Source organism: Lagenorhynchus albirostris, chromosome 13 (genome assembly GCF_949774975.1).
Source record: "Lagenorhynchus albirostris chromosome 13, mLagAlb1.1, whole genome shotgun sequence".
NCBI classification, from domain to species: domain Eukaryota; kingdom Metazoa; phylum Chordata; class Mammalia; order Artiodactyla; family Delphinidae; genus Lagenorhynchus; species Lagenorhynchus albirostris.
Window position 1 is genome coordinate 54,512,732 of NC_083107.1, and position 21,343 is coordinate 54,534,074.

At 40.8% G+C, this 21,343-nt stretch overlaps 1 protein-coding gene across 1 annotated transcript in view; it reads left to right on the forward strand.

Annotated features, from left to right (window-relative positions):
• The window catches only part of THADA (THADA armadillo repeat containing), a 312,573-nt gene that overhangs the window by 232,007 nt on the left and 59,223 nt on the right, over positions 1 to 21,343 (forward strand). Inside the window, exon 31 of the mRNA XM_060169844.1 lies at positions 2,886 to 2,980. Within this exon, the coding sequence (XP_060025827.1) occupies positions 2,886 to 2,980 (95 nt within the window). The remainder of the gene's footprint in view (positions 1 to 2,885; positions 2,981 to 21,343) is intronic.

Below are 21,343 nucleotides of genomic sequence, written 5' to 3' on the forward strand. Positions count from 1 at the left end.
GTGCTTCATGTCTGATAATTCATTAACCCCTGGCATTAGGTTTTCTTGCTTTCTTTCTTGAGTGACCATTTCTCTGTGGGGAGGGGAGGATATCCCACCTGTTAAACAGTGGAAATGCCAGAACTGGAAATATCATTAAAAAAGTTTTCATAGACTGTGGGCTTTTCAACTTCACAGGTCAAGTTATGGGCTGACCTGGGGAAAATTGGATAGAGACAAAAGATAGGGGTAACATTTGGGGAGGGGGAATTCCAAATAGATCAAAATGTTAACAAGAACAAAAAAAGGAACTGTAAAGTACTAGAAGAAAATATGGGAAAATTTAAAAATGAAATCTATATTTATCTTGGAGAAGGGTTAGAGTGTTAGCATGACATAAAATCCAGAAGGCATAGATAAAAATATTAATATATTTGACTGCATAAAACTAAACATTTTTGAATTGCAAAAATATATAAATAAAGTTAAAAGACAGATGATAAACTGCAAAAACATATTTGCAACACGTGACAAAGGGCAGATTTCCTTAATATACAAAGAGCTCCTACAAATCAATAAGGAAAAGACCAATAACATAATGGACAGGAGATTTGATTACAGTTCACAGAAAAGGAAATTCATATGAGAAGCATATGAAGGGATGGTTAACCTCACTTATAATAAAATAATTGTGACTTAAAACAATGAGATACTATTTTTCACTTAGCTTGGCAAAGGTCTAAAAGTTTAATTACTGTGTTGGTCAGGTTGTTGGTGGGTGGGATTCTTACACACTGTTGGTGAAAGTATAAATAGGTACAGTCTCTTTGGTGAGCATCTTATCAAAATCAAGCAAAATTTTAAATGTGCAAATATCTTGATCCAGCAATTCAGCTTTTAGGGATTTCTCTTTTGAGTACTCATTCATATGCATAAAACTCAGTTACATATATCTTTATTGCAGCATTGTTTTCAGCAAAGTATCTTTAACAATCTGAATTATTTCAGTAGGGGACAGGTACATCCATGAAATGGAGCAGTTCACAACCATTTAACAAATAAGGCAAGGGTTTCCCTGGTGGCGCAGTGGATGAGAGTCCGCCTGCCGATGCAGGGGACGCGGGCTCGTGCCCCGGTCCGGGAAGATCCCACATGCCGCGGAGCGGCTGGGCCCGTGAGCCATGGCCGCTGAGCCTGCGTGTCCGGAGCCTGTGCTCCGCAACGGGAGAGGCCACAACAGTGACAGTCCCGCGTACCGCAAAAAAAAAAAAAAAAAAAAAAAAAAAGAGTTAAACAATCTCTGTTTTTAATAGAATGATATATCTAAAATACATTAGCAGGAAAAAAAGTAATACTCAGAACTTAGTATGTAGTAAACCACTACTTATATAAAAATAAACAAGTGGGTAGCTATAGATAGATGCTTGTAAATGAATAGAATGTGTCTGGCAGGGTATACTGTAGAAAGTAGTAATAGCGGTTGCCTCAGGGGAATAGAACATGTGGGTAGATGGTGGGGGCATGGAAAAGGAACTTTATTTTTACTGCATACCCTTTTGTACTGTTTGAATTATTTTTATACCATGTGCATGTGTTACCTGTTTTTTAAAACTAATTTTTTAAAATAGCCAGGCGTAGGTATGAAATTAGGCCAAATGTGAGGTATACACATAAACTAGTAGTTATGTCAGGGAGCAAGCAGATACTGTAGGTGAAGCAAGTCAGTGGGACAGAAGTGAGGCAGGTCAACAATGGGGAGACCTTGAAACAAGACAGTTTTAACTTAAAAGTATCTGATTTGCTTTTCATGCAAATCATGCGTATCCCTAGGATATGGGCAGTTCAGGACAGAGTGTGAATAAACTTTAGGGAAATGGTAAAACTGTTAATTTACAGGGAGTGAGAAGGATGGATTGAGGGATCAAGCCAGATGGAAATATACTAACCAGAACTTGTGCCCTTCCCTCATCGTAGGTCGGAGGCAGGGGAGCAGGACAGGGAATGTACCACATCAATGCTCACAGTGATTCACCATGAGGTGAGGTGATTAGGGTGTCAGTTGTACACGTTCAGGAATCTGATTCAGGTCACAGAGATACTAAGTGGCAAAGCCAGCATTCAAACCCAGATCTGTCCCTACTGTTTCTACTGCTTGCCCTGAGTTCTTAGTGCACCAAGGAGGTTTGGGCCCTTTTCATGGTCAATATGAACTGAGGCTCAGAGCCGGGGACTTTCGGTGCTGTACTCAAAAGAAGGTCTTCATTCTTTTTTATCTAGACCCCCTAAATTGGAGCCCACTTACTTTTTCCAGCGTGTGGTTCAAAGCGTAAAAAAGAGCTGCTCCATTTATTGAAAAAAGAAAAAAATCTCATTTATCGGGAAAGGAATGTCTGTTGCAGCATTTGTTAATGCTTTTCGCGTGTTTGTTTTTTCAGCTGGTTATTTTAAGTCCGTAAATATGGTTTATCATATGTGAGTGCAATTCTCCTCCGAAATGCTAAATCAGTGATATTCATAACCAATGATTTTCCCCCTAAATTTGTCCAGTTCAGAGGAAGATAACAGAAAATGGTGTCGTATTCCCCCCACCCCCTTGTTTCCAAATAACCGGGATCAGATATTGGTTGTCGTCTGTTTTCAGTTAATTTTCTTTGGAGCCAGAGCATAAGAGTTTTCTCTGTTTCGTACACTCACAGCCCCAACCTCCACCATATGCACTAGGACTTCATTTTCTCCTTGACTTGCTCGTGTGTTCTCACCATTGGTGACTGTCCATCATTTTTAGCATTCATTACAACTCTGAGCCTCATGACGTGCCTGGTAGAAAATACCCATTTTCTCTTTTCTGTGACTCAGGCTTCAGAGAGAGAAAATTTCAATTTATTTTCTGTTCTTTACTTTTCTAGGCAAAATCCATGTTTGGTGACCAGAGCTGTGTATATTGATATTCTCTTCCTGTTGACTTGCTATCTTGACAAACCCTCAAAAGACAACCGGCCAGGTATGAGTCATATTTGTATCATATTTTGGAATGATTACAGGTCTTTGAAATGTAGGTAGGGTACTGAGCGGCTCTACTACGCACTCCCCCACCTTCTACTTTTGCAGGACTAACCACATATCAAAATTAAACATAGTATCATACGGTTTCCTCATAGAAGCTTCCCAAGGAAACTTGTCCTTGTTTAGTTGCAAGTTTGTTTTCTATTTGGTCATTCAGGGAAGAGTCTGGACTCTACTCAGATACCTCTGTATTTCTGAGACCTTGGCTCTTTCCTATTTCATGCATTTTCTTTGAAAGGTCATCATTTTCAATAACTCAGAGTTCATTCTGTTCCATTTTGTAGAGATAGCCTAGTGGACTCATTTGATGCTGGAGCCTGGATATTTGAGACTCAATCTCAAATCCACCCCTCGCTACCTTGAGCTCTGACTTTATACGTGTTCCTTGGTGTCATGTATATTTCCTGGTATGGGCCCCAGATCCACATGCAATTGTTCTATTTTCATCATGATTCACAAAGTGGTTTTCTTAAAAGGGAGAGGGGCAGCTCCAAATAAAAAAATGTTTTGATGTGTTTATATAAGAGGCCTCAGGAAGTGCTGTACATGAGTTCCAGGCCACAGACTGAAACTGATTTTCATCAACACAAACTGGAATGCAGGGTAATGAGCCTGCAACTGGTTAAAATCAGCCTCTTCTAATTGATTAGGCCTGTCTAAAGGAGGCTACAATTACAAAGTCAGATTTTGAGTACAAGCAGGCCAGGCCTTTCCTCTGTTATATTTAGTCTGTCAATGATTTGTTGTCTTCAGTAAATATATTCAGGCTGTCAGAGTCCAGCTCTGTCCATATGGAACCCTGTTCCCAAATTCAAGCCAATTTAAAATGCTTTGGGGGGGAGGTGCGAAGCTGCCTCACTCGTATCAATGCATATTAGCCCACAAGGCCCCTGTGGCCATGCAGAGGTAATAAGAACACACCTGGACTTTGATCAGCTCCACGTCCCTGCATAGGGGTAGCTGTTGCATCCTTTAAAGGTAGAAGAGGATCATATAGTTTTTTTTTTTTTTTTTTGAGGATCATATATTTTTATGGCTGTGAAACACTTCTAGTTTATACCTCTTACCCCAGCATAATTATTAATAGTGCCCCTTTTACTCTTGAAAGTGTCCAGGTTTGCACAATAAATCACAGGTCACCCTAGCTATAAGGGACCTCAGGGTTGTGTCCACTTTATTTTACACTTGAGTTAACTGGGGTCCAGAGATTTTATATAAAGAGATTATGAATCAGGTGTTACCAAGTAAATCATGTGGGGTTTCTACCATTTTTGTATTTCAGTTCCAAATTTCATGTAGCTTAGCAATACTTCTCTGCTTAATGTCTAAAGAGCCTTGTCTGTGAAAGAGTGGCTCACTACTTACAAATCCATTCACTGGGTTCCTATCAAGAGTGGCTCACTACTTACAAATCCATATCACTGGGTTCCTATCCATTCACAGTTGTGTGGTTGACTATAATCATTAGGTTTTTCTGAACTAAGTGTTTCTTGGTGTATTCGTACCATTATTCCTTGTCTGGAAGGGTTTAACCCTTGAATGTTGTAAAATACCCTTCTTTCTTCTCCAATTGCCTGTCCTTTACTGATGAGCTGGGTTCCTCCATGAAGATGACTTCGGCCTTTTGGAATCATCCTTTCCACAAACTCTTGCATTATTTAGCGTTTGTGCCCCAATTAAATGTGATCACAAGCTGTTGTTTATTACTCAACAGTATTTCACTTGCATCAATGTATTATACCTCTTAGAGTCATTACTTTTCAGAGTAAGATATGCAAGGGGTGGGCTACTTTTACTCTTTTTCTAACATGACAGCTATAGCTCTAAATATTTAATCCTGCACTCTACAGTATGGCAGTCACCAACCACATGCGGCTCTTGAACAACTGAGATGTGGCTGATCGAAGTTGAGGTGTTCTATAAGAATAAAATACACACCAAATTTCGAAGACTTAGTATGAAAAAAAGGTTAAATTTCTCAATAATTTTTACATTGATGACACATTGGAATGATAATATTTTTGATATATTTGTTTAAATTAAAAGTATCATTAGGGTTTCCCTGGTGGTGCAGTGGTTGAGAGACCGCCTGCCGATGCAGGGGACACAGGTTCGTGCCCCGGTCCGGGAGGATCCCACATGCCGCAGAGCGGCTGGGCCCGTGAGCCATGGCCGCTGAGGCTGTGCCTCCGGAGCCTGTGCTCTGCAACAGGAGAGGCCACAGCAGTGAGAGGCCCGCATACTGCAAAAAAAAAAAAAAAAAAAAAAGTATTATTAAAGTTAATTTCATCTGTTTCTTTTTAAAATGTGGCTATCAGAAAATCAAAAATTACATATATGGCTCATATATTCCTATTGGACAAGCACTGATTTTTTCCAGTCCTTTGGGAATTGCCCTCGTAAACCACAGGATATATATGTATGTGTCTTTTATATGACTATATGTATTCATATACTACATCCACACAAATAGTGGTAGCAAATTCTCCTCCTTTGAGGATGAATTAGATATTTAGAACTAACCAAATGTCAAATAAAATGGCAGTTAAGGTAGATAGCACTGTTTAGGATAAAAGTAAACTATGAGCTTAAAATAGTTAAATCGATTCTTGTGTGTTTCATAAATTATTTCCAAAGGCAGTTTGAGCAATAGCTAAGTGTATCACCAAACAAGGTGATCACTTACCTGGATGTGTAGATTTCAGTATGATTTCTAATTATTGTCGTGACAGTTTTACCTTGTAAATGCCTTGAAAGAATGGATCGTGGTTAGGTCCTGTGTCCCCCAACTAAGCAAGTAGTAGGCCTGCGTTAAATGGATTTGTTATTAACTGATTGATTGAAATGCAGAATTTTCCTCAGTTTTTAGAATAGTAACAGGTGTCATCAAGATACAAATCTTATTTAAACTCATGCATCAATCACACGTAAATTCATTTTCCAAATTCAAATCAAATGTATATTTTATGTGTATATGTTTGTAAATACACATCTATCTACCTCTAAAGCTCACAGAGCTCAGGGTAGGGAGTACACTACATAGGCTTTAAAGCTAGATCCCTAGGTTTGAATCCCAGGTCTGCCATTTACTAGCTTTCGTGACCTTAGGCAAGTCATTTACCCTCTTTGAGACACTTCTCCTCAATTGTAACTGGGGATATAATAGGATCTATACCTTAGAGTGGTTGTCAACTAACACATGTAAAGTCCTATGTAAAGAATGTACTTTGTATGGCACAGAATAAGTGCTCAATAAATTAGCTACCATTAATATCATTATCATCGTTATAATTATCACTGGCTGGAAACTATGCATCTAATCCAGTTTCCTGCGGCCTGGCAGAGTTATGGTCAATCCCTCACATTTACAACTCTCCTCATGTTCTTCAACATTTTCAAGAAAGAAGAAATGCCTGCTTTCCTAGGAAAACACTGAAGCATACCTGGCATGGAATGTCAAGAATCCACTTTGGAATCCACTTGATTAGGGATGCTCCTGCCCCTCTGACTGATCCAGAAAAGGATCATCTTGTGGTTATTGTTCATTATGTTTTTGTTGTTCATTAGTCATGACGTGCTAACGTCAGACAAGTTAAGCACCTACATCTGGAGAGACACATGATATGTTTGGGGCTTATAAGTAGGTCCAAAAAGGGATTACAGATGCTATAAAGGAAGTGTGTATGGGATACATTGGAGGCACTAAAGAATGAAAGGTCGTTTCTACTTGGGAGGACAAGGAAGCCTTCGTAGAGGAGGAGGTAGTTGAGCAGAGTTTTGAAGATGAGTAGAAATTCACCAGATGGGCAAAGGACAGGTGGGTATTATAGACAGAGGAGGGAGCATGTCTGCAGCCACAGATGCTCACGTCAGCACAGCTTTCAAAGAACTGGGACAGTGCGATTGCAGTGTTGGGTTCAAGGACAGGAGGTGTGACTAGAAGTGAGGCTGGGAGGCGGGAACTCAGTCAAGGAGAGCGGCATGGTCCAAAGTCTAAGGAGCTCGAACTTGACCCTGTAGGCAAAAGAGATTATCGGAGGATATAAGACAGAGGGTAGGGTCACGTGGTTTTTAAGACAGAGTGACATTTTCTGTGCCCCCATCCTTAAAGGAGTCTTAGGATCCTTAATGGAGCCAGGTTCCTTTGCCACGGAAAAAGAATGTAACTGTAAATGCATTCATGGAATGTCAGGGCATTGTCATAACCATCATTGAGGGTTTGGGAGATGGGGGGTCCAAAGTGGAGGACTAGAGTTAAAGGCAGTACAATGCTGAAAATAGTTGTTTTAGCATGGTGTGATTTTAGGGGGATTTCTTCCTCTTATTTTCCATTTTACCAATTTTACATAACATAATTCTGTTTTATTCATGTGTGTGTATATACATGTATTTCAACAGTAACTGTATCTAAATATGAATCTTAAAGGAGATTAATTGTTCTAAAAGAAAAGAAGTAATGTCAATTTCTGGGAAACTTTTTTGGACAGAGGAGGATCTGCCTGTCTCCTCTCAAACACTATTCTGTAAGTGACCTTGGAAGGCTATTTCTACCTCTAAAATGTCTTAGAACATTGAAGGGCTGGGGGCATAAACAATGAGAAAACCAGTGAAGGGGAAAGGCAGAGAAGATGATTAGAACAGCTTAAGATAATGATGTGTTTTGTGTAATTCAGACTTTTATCTTAGTACTTCCCAATCATTTGAGGTTTCCTTAGCCATTAACTAGGTTTTAAAAATTCCAAATCTGGGGGTTTTGTTTTGAGTTTTAAAGTGATTTAAAACCACAAGGACTCTCTGTCCCCTGTATTCTTTTTCCTCTTCTGAATCCAGCTGTCATCATTAGTATGTATCAGTTTCCTGCTAGAAAGAAAATTATAGTCTCCAATTGGAGTTGGGGGGATGAGGAAGAAAGAGCCTAACTGCTCCAAGGACTCAGAGGCTGGGTTACAGGTCTGGGCAGGGACAGGGAAATGGAGAGCTTTCATTCTCATTTTAAACCCATCTTAAATTATTTGCTCTCAGGTTGGAAATTTTCCATTGAAATATCTGTTTACTGAAATACTATCTGAGACTTGACTAAATATTTACTCCCTTTTTTCTGAGAGGTGGACTTTCTATTTCTCTCTTATGCCCACACCCCTTAAATTTGTGTTTTTCACAGCTACTGAATTGAACATTTTCTTTTACCAAGTGTTTAAACAAATATCTTACCTATTTGCACTGTCCGACTTTCAGTTTAAGTTCTCTTGGTGGGTTTATGAGTGGATTTTTCCTTTCCTAGTCTCCATTTTACTAATTTTATGTAACCCCGTTCTTTCTTTTGTAATTATGTGTTACATATTAAAATATGAATCTTGAAGAGGATTAGTTATTCCCAAAGAAATAAAGAAAGGACATAATGACAGTTTCCAAAAAGTGTTTTAGGTGGAGAAGGATTTGTCCATCCTACCCACATCGTGTAAGTGATCTCAAAAGGCTGTTTCCCTACTCCTGAAATGTATATGGGAGGCCCATTATATTCTAATTTTTAGGAAACATTATTTTCAGTATCATCTCCCTTGTAGGGATCATAATAATTATGGCCAATGTGTACTGAGCACTTAACTCCATGCAGAGCACTGTGCCAAGCATTTTGCACGCATTAGTGAAGGAGGTACTAGTGGTTCTTCATTTTAGACGTGAGGGAACTGAGGAACAGAGAGAACTGCCAGACGTCACTTGTACAGTAAGAGAGCAGAGTCTGCGCTCTCCAGCCACCTCCAACGTGGTCCCGCAGCACATTCAGGCCTGAGTCAGGAAAACCACTCCTTGTCTCGGGGATGGTGCCTTAGACCCCTATGTTGATTCAGCTTCCCGGGCTTCTGCCCCTGCTGCAGAATCCCCAGGCCTCAAAGAGGGATCCCCCTTCCCAGTAGCTTCGCAATCACATGCTTTTATGGAGACTTTCTTGCCTGCACTGCTATCTCCCGTCTCCGGAGTGTGTGGAATAATATGAGAGCGTACCCAGGGCTAGTTACTAGAAAGAGAAAGCTTAACGCTCCCGGGCAGCTACCTGCCCTTTTTCCCTTTGAAAGTGGACCTACAGCCACTGCATGAAAGACTTCCTAATACCAGGCTGCTGGTAACCGCATTTTGTGGTTTCTTTGTTAGTTGGCATTTATAGTTCGGATCTCATCATTCTGCCAAGTGCAATAAACATTTTGTTTTAACTAGAATGTAACTTTTATTATTGTTATTATTTTTCTTCTAAATGCCTTAAAAGTGACCAGCTTGTGAGCATGAAGTCAGGATCCCTAAATAGTCTGAATGCCAAGTCAGTGTGCCTTGTAGATCAGTACAAGATTAGAAGACAGGCTCTCATTTTTTACTGCTTGTGTTTATATCATGGAAGTTCGGTAACATAAGCCCTCCCAAAGGCCAGCTTAGATGTTGATGGTGGTTAAGTGGTAAAAATCTGTGAGAAGTATTCAGTGATGCCTTGTATTTGTACTGCCTTGAACATGAATAATATATGTGTGACAAGAATAAATATAAGGTCAATGATTTTTTTTGACATATTATAACTTCCTTTACCTAAGTTCCTGGGAAATATAGCCAAACAATTACAGAGAATAAAAACATTGGCAACTTACAAACACCTGCTTTGATTATTTGGTCTAATTAGGTTAAATTTAACCAATCCCATCTGAACAAATTGAAAACAATTCTTATCTGTTCCCGCGGTCATGCACTTTTATCGGTGTTGGACGCAGATGTGTTTAATATGACACAGTTGATGCTATTCTCTCAGCTCTGGGTGGGAGATAAAAGGGAATTGAGAACATATTTTTAGAGTCTTCTAGGGACTTTGTATTTATGGGTCTGCAGCTGTGAAACTTCAAAAAAAAAATGGGCTTTGTTATCAATAAGTTAGTTGCCTTTCTCCAAAACACTGGGACTGTCATTTGAACTGTTGCTTTTGCCAAAAGTCTCTTTCCCAGGGAACAGTGAGCTCCTAAAATGAGCAGATGATTCCTAGCTACCATTCAGAAAGAATAATACAGGATGTGTTATTAGATTGCTAGGTTCATGTGGTATTGACCCCTTGTTAATTCCAAGCCCGGTGCTAAGTACAGTGGCCCACAATTCTTAGAATTTTAGAGTTTAGAGATCATTTCATCAGTAAGTAGAGTGGAAACTGTAACAATTAAGTGACTTGCCCAAGGTCACACAGCTGGTTAGTGGAAAAGTCAAGGTTTCCTGGCTCCTGGTCCACTGCCCATTTCTGTGACCAGAGTTAATAGTGTTGAGAGTTGGGCCAAGTGTCTGGATCTGTAACAGAACCATGTCATGAAACCTTCGTACTCACATTTCCACCCCAGGAGTCAAATACTGTTCCAGTGGGCAGCTGGGGTCTCAGAACATCCGTGATTTCAGTCTTCTATGTGTTCCTGTCTTGCCCCACTCTAACCCCAGTCCTCACAGATAATCTGAAACTAGTTGCCCATGTCAGTTAAATTAGTTAAGCAAGATGTTTCTGAAAGCTTATTCTAAACATTTCATGTAAATGGAATCATACAACATATAGCCTTTTGTGTGTGGATTCTCTCACTTAAAGTTTTCAAGGTTCATCCATTTTGTAGCATGAGTCTTTTCTTTTTTATGACTGAATGATATTCCATTGTTAGATATGCCATGTTTTGTTTCATCAGTTGATGGACGTTTGGATTGTTTACACTTTTTGGCTGTTATGAATAATAATGCTATGAAGATCCATGGACAGGTTTTTGTGGGGATATATGCTTTCAGTTCTCCTGGGTATTTACCTAGGAGTAGAACTGCTGGGCCATGTGCCAACTCTAAGTTTAAGTTTTTGAGGAATTGCCAAACTTTTCCCAAAGAGACTGCACCATTTTACATTCCCACTGGCAATGTATGAGGTTTCCAATTTCTCCACATCCTTGACAATACTTGTTATTGTCCATCTATTGATTATAGCCGTCCTAGTGGGTATAAAGTAGTATTTCATTGTGCTTTTGATTTGCATTTCCCTAATAGCTAATGATGTTGGGCATCTTTTCTAATGCTAATGAGCCATTTGGTACACATTCTTTAGAGAAATGTCTGTTCTGATCCTCTGTGTTGTCTTTTCATTCTTGAGTTGTAAGAATTCTTTATATATTCTGGATATTAATTCCTTATCAGATATATGATTTGCAAATTTTTTCTCCCATTCTGTGCACTGACTTTTGACTTTTGTGATAATGTCCTTTAATGTACAAAAATTTTTAGTTTTGATGAAGTGCAACCTGCTTTTTCTTTTGTCCCTTATACTTTTAATGTCATATCTAAGAAACTGTTGCCTAATCCGAGGTCACAAAAACTTGTATACATTTTCTTCTTAAGAATTTAATAGTTTTATGTCTTAACTTTTCGGTTTCTGAGCCATTTTGAGTTAATTTTTGTATTTGGTGTGAGGTACAGGTCCAGCCTCATCCTTTTGCATGTGACTATCCATTTGTCCCAGCACTCTTTGTTTAAAGGACTTCACCTTTCCCCATTGAATTGTCTTGGCACCTTGGTCAGTCAGAAAATCAAGTGACCATAAATACATGGATTTTCTGGACTCTCAGTTCTATTTCATTGATCTGTATGTCTGTCTTTATACCAGGACCACACTGTCTTGATTATCGTTGCTTTATGATAACTTGAAATCAGGATGTGTGAGTCCTCCAACTTTGTTCTTTGTTTTCAAGATCATTTTGGCTGAGTCCTTACATTTTCATTCAGATTTTAGGGTCAGCTTGCCAACTTCTGGAGAAAGAAAAGTCAATTAGGATTTTGATAGGTATTATGTTAAATCTGTAGTTCAATTTGAGGAGTATTGTCACTATAATAATATTATATCTTCAGATATTCAGATCAGAACACAGGGTGTCCTTCCATTTATTTAGGTCTTCAATTTTTTTCAGTGATGTTTTGTAATTTTCAGTGTACACCTCATGAACATCTTTTGTTAAATAATTTATTCCTGTTTTATTATTTTTGATGCTGTTGTAAATGAGATTATTTTCTTAATTTCAATTTTGGTTTGTCCATTGCTACTACACAGAACTGTAGTTGATATTTGTATATTGATCTTTTATCCCATGACCTTATTGAACTTACTTTTGTTTGTTTGTCTGTTTTTGTGGACTTAGAACTTTCTGTATATGAAATCATGTCCTGTGCAATAGAGATAGGTTTTACTTCTTCCTCTCCAATCTGGATGCCTTTTATTTATTTTTCTTGCCTAATCACCCTGGCTAGAACTTCCAGTACAATGTTGAATGGAAGTGCCTTGTTCCTGATCTTAGGAGGAGAGCTTTTAGACTTTCACCATTAAATATGGTGTTAGCTGTGGGTTTTTCATAGATGCCCTTTATCAGGTTGAAGAAGTCCCTTCTGTTTCTTGCTTGTTGAGTGTTTTTATCATAAAAGAGTGTTGGATTTTGTCAAATTCTTTTTCTGCATCTAATGAGATGATCGTATAATTTTTGTCCTTTATTAATGTGATGTGTCATGACTTTTTCTTGCTGAGTAGTATTCCATTATATGCATGTGTTGTTTATATTAATTTACCAGTTGAAATACATTTTGGCACTTCCACTTTTTGGAAATTGTGGATAATGCAGCTCTGGTAGCATTATTTCACTTTTTGGAAATTGTGAATAATGCAGCTCTGAGCATAGAAGTATTTGTGTGGCCATATGTTTTTATCCTTCATAAGTAAAACCTAGGCAAGGAATTACTAGGTCATATGATAAGGATTCTTTAGGTAATAAGAAACTGCCAAACTGCTTTCCAAAGGGCCTTACCACTTTGCATTCCCAGCAACAATGTGTGAGAGGTCCAGTTATTCTGCATCCTCATCTAGATGTGGTATTGCCCCTCTTGTTAATTTTAGCCATTCTGGTACATGTGTAGTGGTGTCTCACTGTGATTTTAATTTGCATTTCCCTAATGACCAGTTATGCTGAGCACCTTTTCGTGTACCGTATTTGCCATACATATATCTTTCTTGGTAAAGTGTCTATTCAAATCTCTCGCACATTTCTTTTTTAAATTGTGTTTTTCTTATTACTGAGTAGTGAAAGTTCTGTGTTCTGGATATAAGTATTTTATGCAAACATTTGTTAAAGATTTTCTACCTATCTGTTGCTTGTCTTTTTTCTTAACAATGTCTTTTTTTTTTTTTTTTTGCGGTACGCGGGCCTCTCACTGTTGTGGCCTCTCCCGTTGCGGAGCACAGGCTCCGGATGCACAGGCTCAGCGGCCATGGCTCACGGGCCCAGCCGCTCAGTGGCATGTGGGATCTTCCCGGACCAGGGCACGAACCCGTGTCCCCTGCATCGGCAGGCGGACTCTCAACCACTGCGCCACCAAGGAAACCCTTAACAATGTCTTTTGAAGAGCAACTGTTTTTAATTTTGATGAAGTCTGATTAATCCATTTTTTCTCTGTGTCTTACGCTTTTTGTGCCCTAGTAAAGAAGTCTTTGCCTATCTTAAGGTCACAATGATGTTCTCTCAGGTTTTCTTCTAAAGTTTGCTTTGTTTTTTTTTTTCCTTTTTTTTGGCCATGCCGCGCCGCATGTGGGATCTTAGTTCCCCGACCAGGGATTGAAACCCCAACCCCTTGCATTGGAAGCGTGGCATCTTAACCACTGGACCACCAGAGAAGTCCCAGGTTTTCTTCTAAAGTTTGCTATTTAAGGTTTTACGTTTAGATCCATGGTCCACTTTAAGCTAATTTTCATGTATGTCATGAGATAAGGTCAAAGTTCTCTTTGTTTGTTTTTTTTCATATGAATATCCAGTTGTTCTGGCTCAGCAAGATCTCTGGGCTCTGGGTTCCCCCTCTCTGTGCTGGAGCATGGAAGTTGCCTCTAGGTAGTAGTCCAGGGCAACTATAAGGCCTACCTTGTTTGTTTCCTTCTCTCAGGGAAACATACTACTCATGTCTGATGTTTAAAAACGATAGTTTCATACATTCGTCTAGTTTTCTAGTTTGTTTATGGCAAAGGGCAATTTCTGTAGCAGTTAAACTTTCATGGGTTAAAGCAGAAATCACTTCCATCACTTTGTTTTGAAACCTCTTAGTTCCTCAATTGCAAAGTGGGGATAATACCTTCAGAGGATTGAGGTGAAGGTCACATGAAAAAAATTGTAAAAACTCCATGAAAAGTAACACAAAAGGAAAACTCCAACACTGTAAGAAAAGCAGCTATTAGGAAGTAATATTGATAGCAAGAACAAAGAAATGAATGGTCATCTCATCCAGAGGAGGAGACAGAGCTTCTGCTGGTCCCATGGCCAGGTATGCTTACTCCCAGACTCACCTTCATTGCCCATCTGGCAGAATTTACTTAATTCCTCCCTGGCTGGGGCCAGACTTCACATTAAGTAGCATTTGCAGTCCAGCCAGACTCTCTTGGGTTTGCCAGCTGTAAACTATACCTTGTAGCATCATTCCCAGAGACATTGATGTAGTCCAGTGGTGCCAGGAACCTCTTCAGTCTTAGAGTCTGTGTCTCCCAGAACTGTAAACTGTAGTGCTGGCAAGGGATTGAAATCAGTGGTCCTAGTCTCTCATTACAGGTGAGACAACAGAAGTAAGCCCCAGTTATTTAAAGGAGTCTTCCCAGCCGGCTACCAAGACTCTCAAGTTGATTTCACACTGTATCTCATTGCCTAAGGGTGGAAGAGAAGCCTGAGGTCCTTTGTGGGGAAGAGGTTAAATTAAACAGGGATGTCTAAGGTGTGATGATAAGGAAGTTTCTGATTTCCCAATCTTGTCCTTAGGAGCAATTCGCTGACAAAGAATCCAAAGCAGTGTATTACTTAGAAGTAATTTTATGTTTGTGTCTTTGGGTTGTCATGTGTTTATCCACAAGTATTTCCTGACTTCCTCCCAGTGTTGGGCAGAAGCAGGGATGGGATGATGGGTGGAGGCGAGAAGTAAAAACTGCTGGTCCCACCCAGTGCCTGATGAGCTCATTTTTAGCCTACCCAAATCCTTTCAGAGCTCTTCTGACTCCGTGTTGTCCAAGCCACTGGGACTGTGCCTATTTTACGGGTTGACTAGAGAGTCCTTCAAATAGTATTCTCAGAAACTCTTCCTTCCTCAACAGCAGATAAGGAATTCTGTGCTTAAAAAAATACTTTGAGAATAGGCTGGGACAAGGGAAAGGGGGAATGTTTTCAAAGGGGTGTGTGTCAGGCACCATACCTATGAAAGCCGGGCATGAGACCTAGAGACCTAGGAGTCCAGAGACCTAGAAACAAAAGTAGGCAAGAAATAAACAACTAGTACCAGTTCAGGGCACTTCTCTAGACAAAGTTAGTCTCCAAACCCTTCCACTAGGTCATTCTACATGTTTGTAACTGGAAGGGCCCCTCGGGTCTGGATTACAGTTTACTGGGAGGGGCAGAGGATTAAATAGAAGAATGGAATTTCCCTTCGATAAGGAGAAGCCAAGATTTATTAAAGCAGTTGATTTGTTGTTGTTGTTGTTATAGTTCCTATGGTTTCCTTTTCTCTACAAATACAGTTTTTTTTTAACTGAGAAATAGCATAACAGGACATTAACATTCACGGAGTGTACAAATTATCGTCTGTGATTATTTTTAGAACCAGCTTATCAACTGTTCCAGATAAGAACTTTTGTTGGATCTGATTACAGATCTCTCTAACCAGAGCTACAGATCTTTGAAACAGAAAAAGTTGGCCCTTTCATTATGCCTTAAAAGTAAAATCTGCTTCGTATTTCCTCACTCTCTACTTCTTTAAGGAGGGTAGAGATTCTGAGGGGGGGAAGGATAGGGGAAATTTCTACAAAATTTTCTTGACCAAATGGTATCAGAGAATTCAGAACCATTACAATATATGAAAGAGAAATTCATTTGTTCATTTATTCATTCAAGCCAGAGGGAACAGCATGTGCAAGGTCAGGCAGAAAACAACATTCTTCTGAGGCTCAGTCAGTGGCAAGTGACCACCATAGCGGCACAATCAATATCATTGCCATTTACATGGTATCCACAGTAAGTGACTTACTCCATAGCAGTGAAACTATTTTTTTTTCTGTTTTGTTGGTCCTTTCAGTCCTGAGGAGGATCCTTCCCCCTTTATGGATTCTGATTGCTGCTTACAAGTAGAACACGTTTGCTGTGATTACTGGGGTTTTAGCTTCTCCCATAACCATCTCTACTGGGGCCAAGAAAACTCTGTCAATTTGGGCCTGTACACTTACTCCCTCTGGCCCCTTTTATTTTGGCCAGCTCAGCACAAAGCAATCAGGCTATCTTGGTTCGTGACATTAACAGCGAAGGCCAGGAACTATGTAATATTCAGGAGCTCTTTGGTTGAGCACTAGATGAAGGGGTTGACATATGATTAGGGGCCATGGTGTATAAAAACAAATACCATTAAACACTAGAATTATACACGTTCGGCATGGCAAGATGTTTACACTATGAGAAGCACGGATGATCTCAGATGGTCTGAAGTAGTGGTTCTTAAAGTGTGGTCCCTGCATCAGCAGCAGCATCGCCCAGGATTTGTTATAAGTGTGATTTGGGGGGCCCCGTCCCAGACCTACTGAATCAGGAACTCTGGAGGTGAGTACGCCGAAGTTTGAGAGCCAGTCGTCTAAGGTAACAGCACAGCCACCATCCTGGGGATATGCTCAGTGATTGGAATGTCAGGTGAAACTGCCCTCTCGCTTTTAATTGTTATTTTTCTTTTTTCTTTTTTTTTTTTTTTGCGGTACACGGTCCTCTCACCGTTGTGGCCTCTCCCATTGTGGAGCACAGGCTCCGGACACGCAGGCTCAGCAGCCATGGCTCACGGGCCCAGCCGCTCCGCGGCATGTGGGATCTTCCCAGACCGGGGCACGAACCCGTGTCCCCTGCATCAGCAGGCGGACTCTCAACCACTGGGCCACCAGGGAAGCCCTTAATTGTTATTTTTCAATCTCTTTCTCTCTGTTTGCCGAGTACTTAGAGTTAAATTCACCTAAATTAAATGCTCTTATGGTGAAACTCCACTATATCCATAATTATGTGGTAATGATATCATCCACATTGTTTTCCAGAACGCTCTCATCAAAGCTATTTAGATTAACATGAATCTTTTAAAATTACGTTGATTTTTTTTTTTTTTTTTAACAAACCTGTAGCTCAGAAAATCAAAGATAAATGCCCCATGGGCCTGCCCTTTGGGGCTGTGTTCCTCCTTTGGGGAGGAGACTGACTTCACTAAATAATAGAACAGGATTTGGGAACTAGGAGCTGACCATGCTCTAGGTAGTGCTGCTTTTTAAATCCTCTTTCAGCAGCCTGGGTTGATGTTAGCGCCCTACCTTGGTTGGTTAGAGAATGGCAGCTTTGAAATCCAGTTAATTTAGCAATCACTGTTCAGGTTGCAGACATAACACTGAAATCTGCAACTTGCCAAAGAACTAAAACTGCTAAAATAACACATCTGAGATTCCCAGAGGGAATTGTGTGAATGGACCACTTTGCTCCTTCTCACAGACACTCTACTCGCTGTCCTGAGGGACTCGGCAAAGTCCCTTCATTCCTCTCTAGGACACCTCTGTTCAGGCTGGGCATGTTCTCCAAACACATCAACCTCAGGAAACTTGATCAACTTCTCCAAAGCTGCAGTTCCCTGATGCTACTCCCTGGTGATATTTTCACAATAAAACTATAGCAAAATGACAACTATAGCAAATTTTTCTTTAAACCACATTTTTTTAAAGAATTGTCCTTTATGATGACACTAGGAATCTATGACTTTTTTGGTGTTCAGATAGCTTTTCTTTCACGAAATAATAGATGGTAGGTTTTTAACATCCTTTCTTTACAAAATAAAATGTTGGCAACTTATACCAGCCTGTCACATTGTTTTTGATATTTGATTGATTCTTGAATTCCAAACTTGAGAATTATTTCTCCATTGAACCGGAACATAGCACAGCAGGAGGTATTGTCTTTCCAAGTGAATCCAGCCAATAAGCCATTCCTTTGAAGGCTAGAAATATGCTTGCTCTAAAGAAGAAAAAAAGAAGTTAATTTCAAAAGTGAAATCAAATTGGATGTTTAGAATCAGTCACACATACTTGGGTGACTAAAATGACTACACTGTTGGGAAACTCCAAAGATATTCCAAACAAGGAGGGCTGGGAAAAAACGGCAATTAACAAGAGTTTATAAAAATCATCTAAGTAATGAAAAATAAGATGGGGCGATTAAAGGGGAGGGACTTGATTCTTTAATTGGAACACTTGACTTTCCAGGAAAGATAGAAAGGAGGCAACCCAAAGCCAGCAAAATTGAAATTGCAAGTAGAAAAGTTATCTTCTAGAGAAGAGGGTTGCCAGACCTCAGACTGAAGAAGAACTAAGTGCCATCAAAGAACTAACTTGAGGTTTTTTGTATCTTTTGTTTGTTTGTTTGTTTGTTTTGTATCTTGTGGACAGCAGGCCCTCACAAAAATGGAAACAAGTACTTGGTGTTAATCTCAACTTTGAAATGCGTTTGGTAGGGCAGGACACAAAACTGTGCTTCACTAGGAAGAAATCCTGGTTGTGAGATCCATTTGGTGAGCTCTACGTGCTGTGGGGTGCAGAGCCCATAAAACAGTAGCTGTGACCTCAGCTGAACAATAGAATCACCTGGGTCACCTTGAAACCAGGCTCGCCCCAGAGATGCAGTCAAGTGTCCCCTGACATAAGTGTTTTTCTAAAACTCTCCAGATAAATTTAATGTACCTCCCGGGCTGAGAAACTGCTGTGCTAGAGAGGAAAGCAATACGTCCTTTTTAGTCACTGCTGCTGCTCATGTTTCTAATCCCAACCTCCTGTTCTGCCCAGAGACCCCCTCACTCTGGCAGAGGGGCAGAGGGTGTTCTGTGGTCCACATCTAAATGGGAACTCCATGAGAGCAGAGCCTGGTCTTTCTAATTCACTGCTACACCCTAGCCCTAGAACAGAACCTGTATATAATGAGCCAGTATCAAAGGCCTGCCTGCAAGGGGCCTTTATAGAGTTTATTCATTCTTTTGAATTCTTGGAGGTTTCCCCTCCTTTGATGTTTTTATTGGTAAGAGAAAACGGGCGGCAGTGAACTTTCTAGTTCTTCACTGTGGTGAAGTACTGGGCTGGAATCAGCTGTGCTCTTTGGAACTGCAGCCCCTACTGCCCGTCCCGAAAACCCTGTGAGCCCCTATGAAAGTCGTAGCCGAGGAGTGTGGTTCTCAGCCGGGGCACAGAGCAGACTTACCTGTTCTTAAGACTCCAGATGTCAGGACTTCCCTGGTGGCGCAGTGGTTGAGAATCCGCCTTCCAATGCAGGGGACACGGCTTCAGTCCCTGGTCGGGGAACTAAGATCCCATATGCTGCAGGGCAACTAAGCCCACGCGCGCTCTAGAACCCATGCACCAAAACTAGAGAGAAGCCTGCGCGCTGCAAGGAGAGATCCCTCATGCCTGCAGCTAAGACCGGACACACCCAAATAAGTAAATAACTATTAAAAAAAAAAAAAGACTCCAGATGTCTGTGACCAACTCCAAACCAACCGAATCAGAATCTACAAGGGTGGGATTGAGGCATGGTTGGTTTTATTAAAACCATCACCTGGGACTTCCCTGGTGTCGCAGTGGTTAAGAATCCACCTCCAATGTAGGGGACATGGGTTCGAGCCCTGGTCCGGGAAGATCCCACATGCCGCGGAGCAGCTAAGCCCATGCACCACAACTACTGAGCCTGCGCTCTAGAGCCCATGAGCCACAACTACTGAAGCCCGGCCGCCTAGATCCTGTGCTCCACATCAAGAGAAGCCACCGCAATGAGAAGAAGCCCATGCACCGCAACGAAGAGTAGCCACCACTCGCCGCAACTAGAGAAAGCCCGCGCACAGCAACGAAGACACAACGCAGCCAAAAATAAATTAATTAAAAATTTTTTTTAATTAATTAAAAGAAAAAACCATCCCCTGAGGGCAGTGGTTTTGAAGTACGTGGCCCAGCAGCAGCATCACCTGGGAGCTTGTTAGAAATGCAGATTCTCAGCCCCCACCCCCGCCCTCCTGAATCAGAAACTTTGGGGGTGAGGCCCAGGCAGCAGTCTGTGATTTAACAAGCCCTCCAGGTGGTTCTGATGCTCACTCAAGTTTGAGAAACTCTGCTTTAGGACACCTCATTGGGTCTTGCTGCAGAACCAAGAACATTTTTTCTAAGCAGCAGTTTGGAGAAAGTGCCTACATGAATGTCATCTGATAGTTTCCTAGCTTGTGGCTCCGACCTACCCTCCCCTGCTGCTCCTCTATTGACACATTAATTCAGCGAACCTGTTCGCAGGTCTCTCCTGTCTACTCTCTCCCAACTCCCCTGAGCACCTGCCCTGACCTTTCCTCTCCCAGGCAGGCACCTCTGGGCAGCCTCAGTGCCCATCATAAATAAATAGATAGATAGATAGATAAAGGCTGCGCGCGTCTTAGTTGCTGTGCGCGGGCTTTCTCTAGTTGCGGCGAGCGGGAACTACTCTTCGTTGAGGTGCGAAGGCTTCTCGTTGTGGTGGCTTCTCTTGTTGCGGAGCATGGGCTCTAGGCACACGGGCTCAGTAGTTGTGGCTCGCAGGCTCTAGAGCACAGGCTCAGTAGTTGTGGCACATGGGCTTAGTTGCTCCGCGGCATGTGGGATCTTCCCGGACCAGGGCTCCAACCCGTGTCTCCTGCATTGGCAGGTGGATTCTTAACCACTGTGCCACCAGGGAAGTCCCTGCCCATCTTAAATTTTGTTCCCTTCTGAAAGACCCACCCCTTTTTTTTTTTTACTTACAATAGAAAATAAGTGCACATTGCTTTCATTTTGGTCATTCTTATGGCTTTCGTATTCCCTTTACCTACAATTCCCTGTGTGACCTTGGGCAAGTAACTTAACCTCTTTCCTCATCTGTAAAATACCAGGGAATCATAACAGCGCCTACTTCATTAAATGATTTAGTACTTGTTGAAGTGCTTAGACTAATACTCAACAAGTGTCAATTCTAAAAGTAATTATTATTCATAGCATTAAATAATGGATATATAATATTCTATAGTGCCTGGCACGTTAATACTCAGTAGTTGTCAGCTCTTCTCACTAATGATTTTAGGGTACTAAGCATTTTGCAATTTTAGTGGTTGTCTTTATCCTCCCATCAGTTTTAAATCTCTTTGACAGCAGGTAATTTTTCTTTCTCAGCTCTGAATCTCTGTATCTCCGAAGTACCTACTA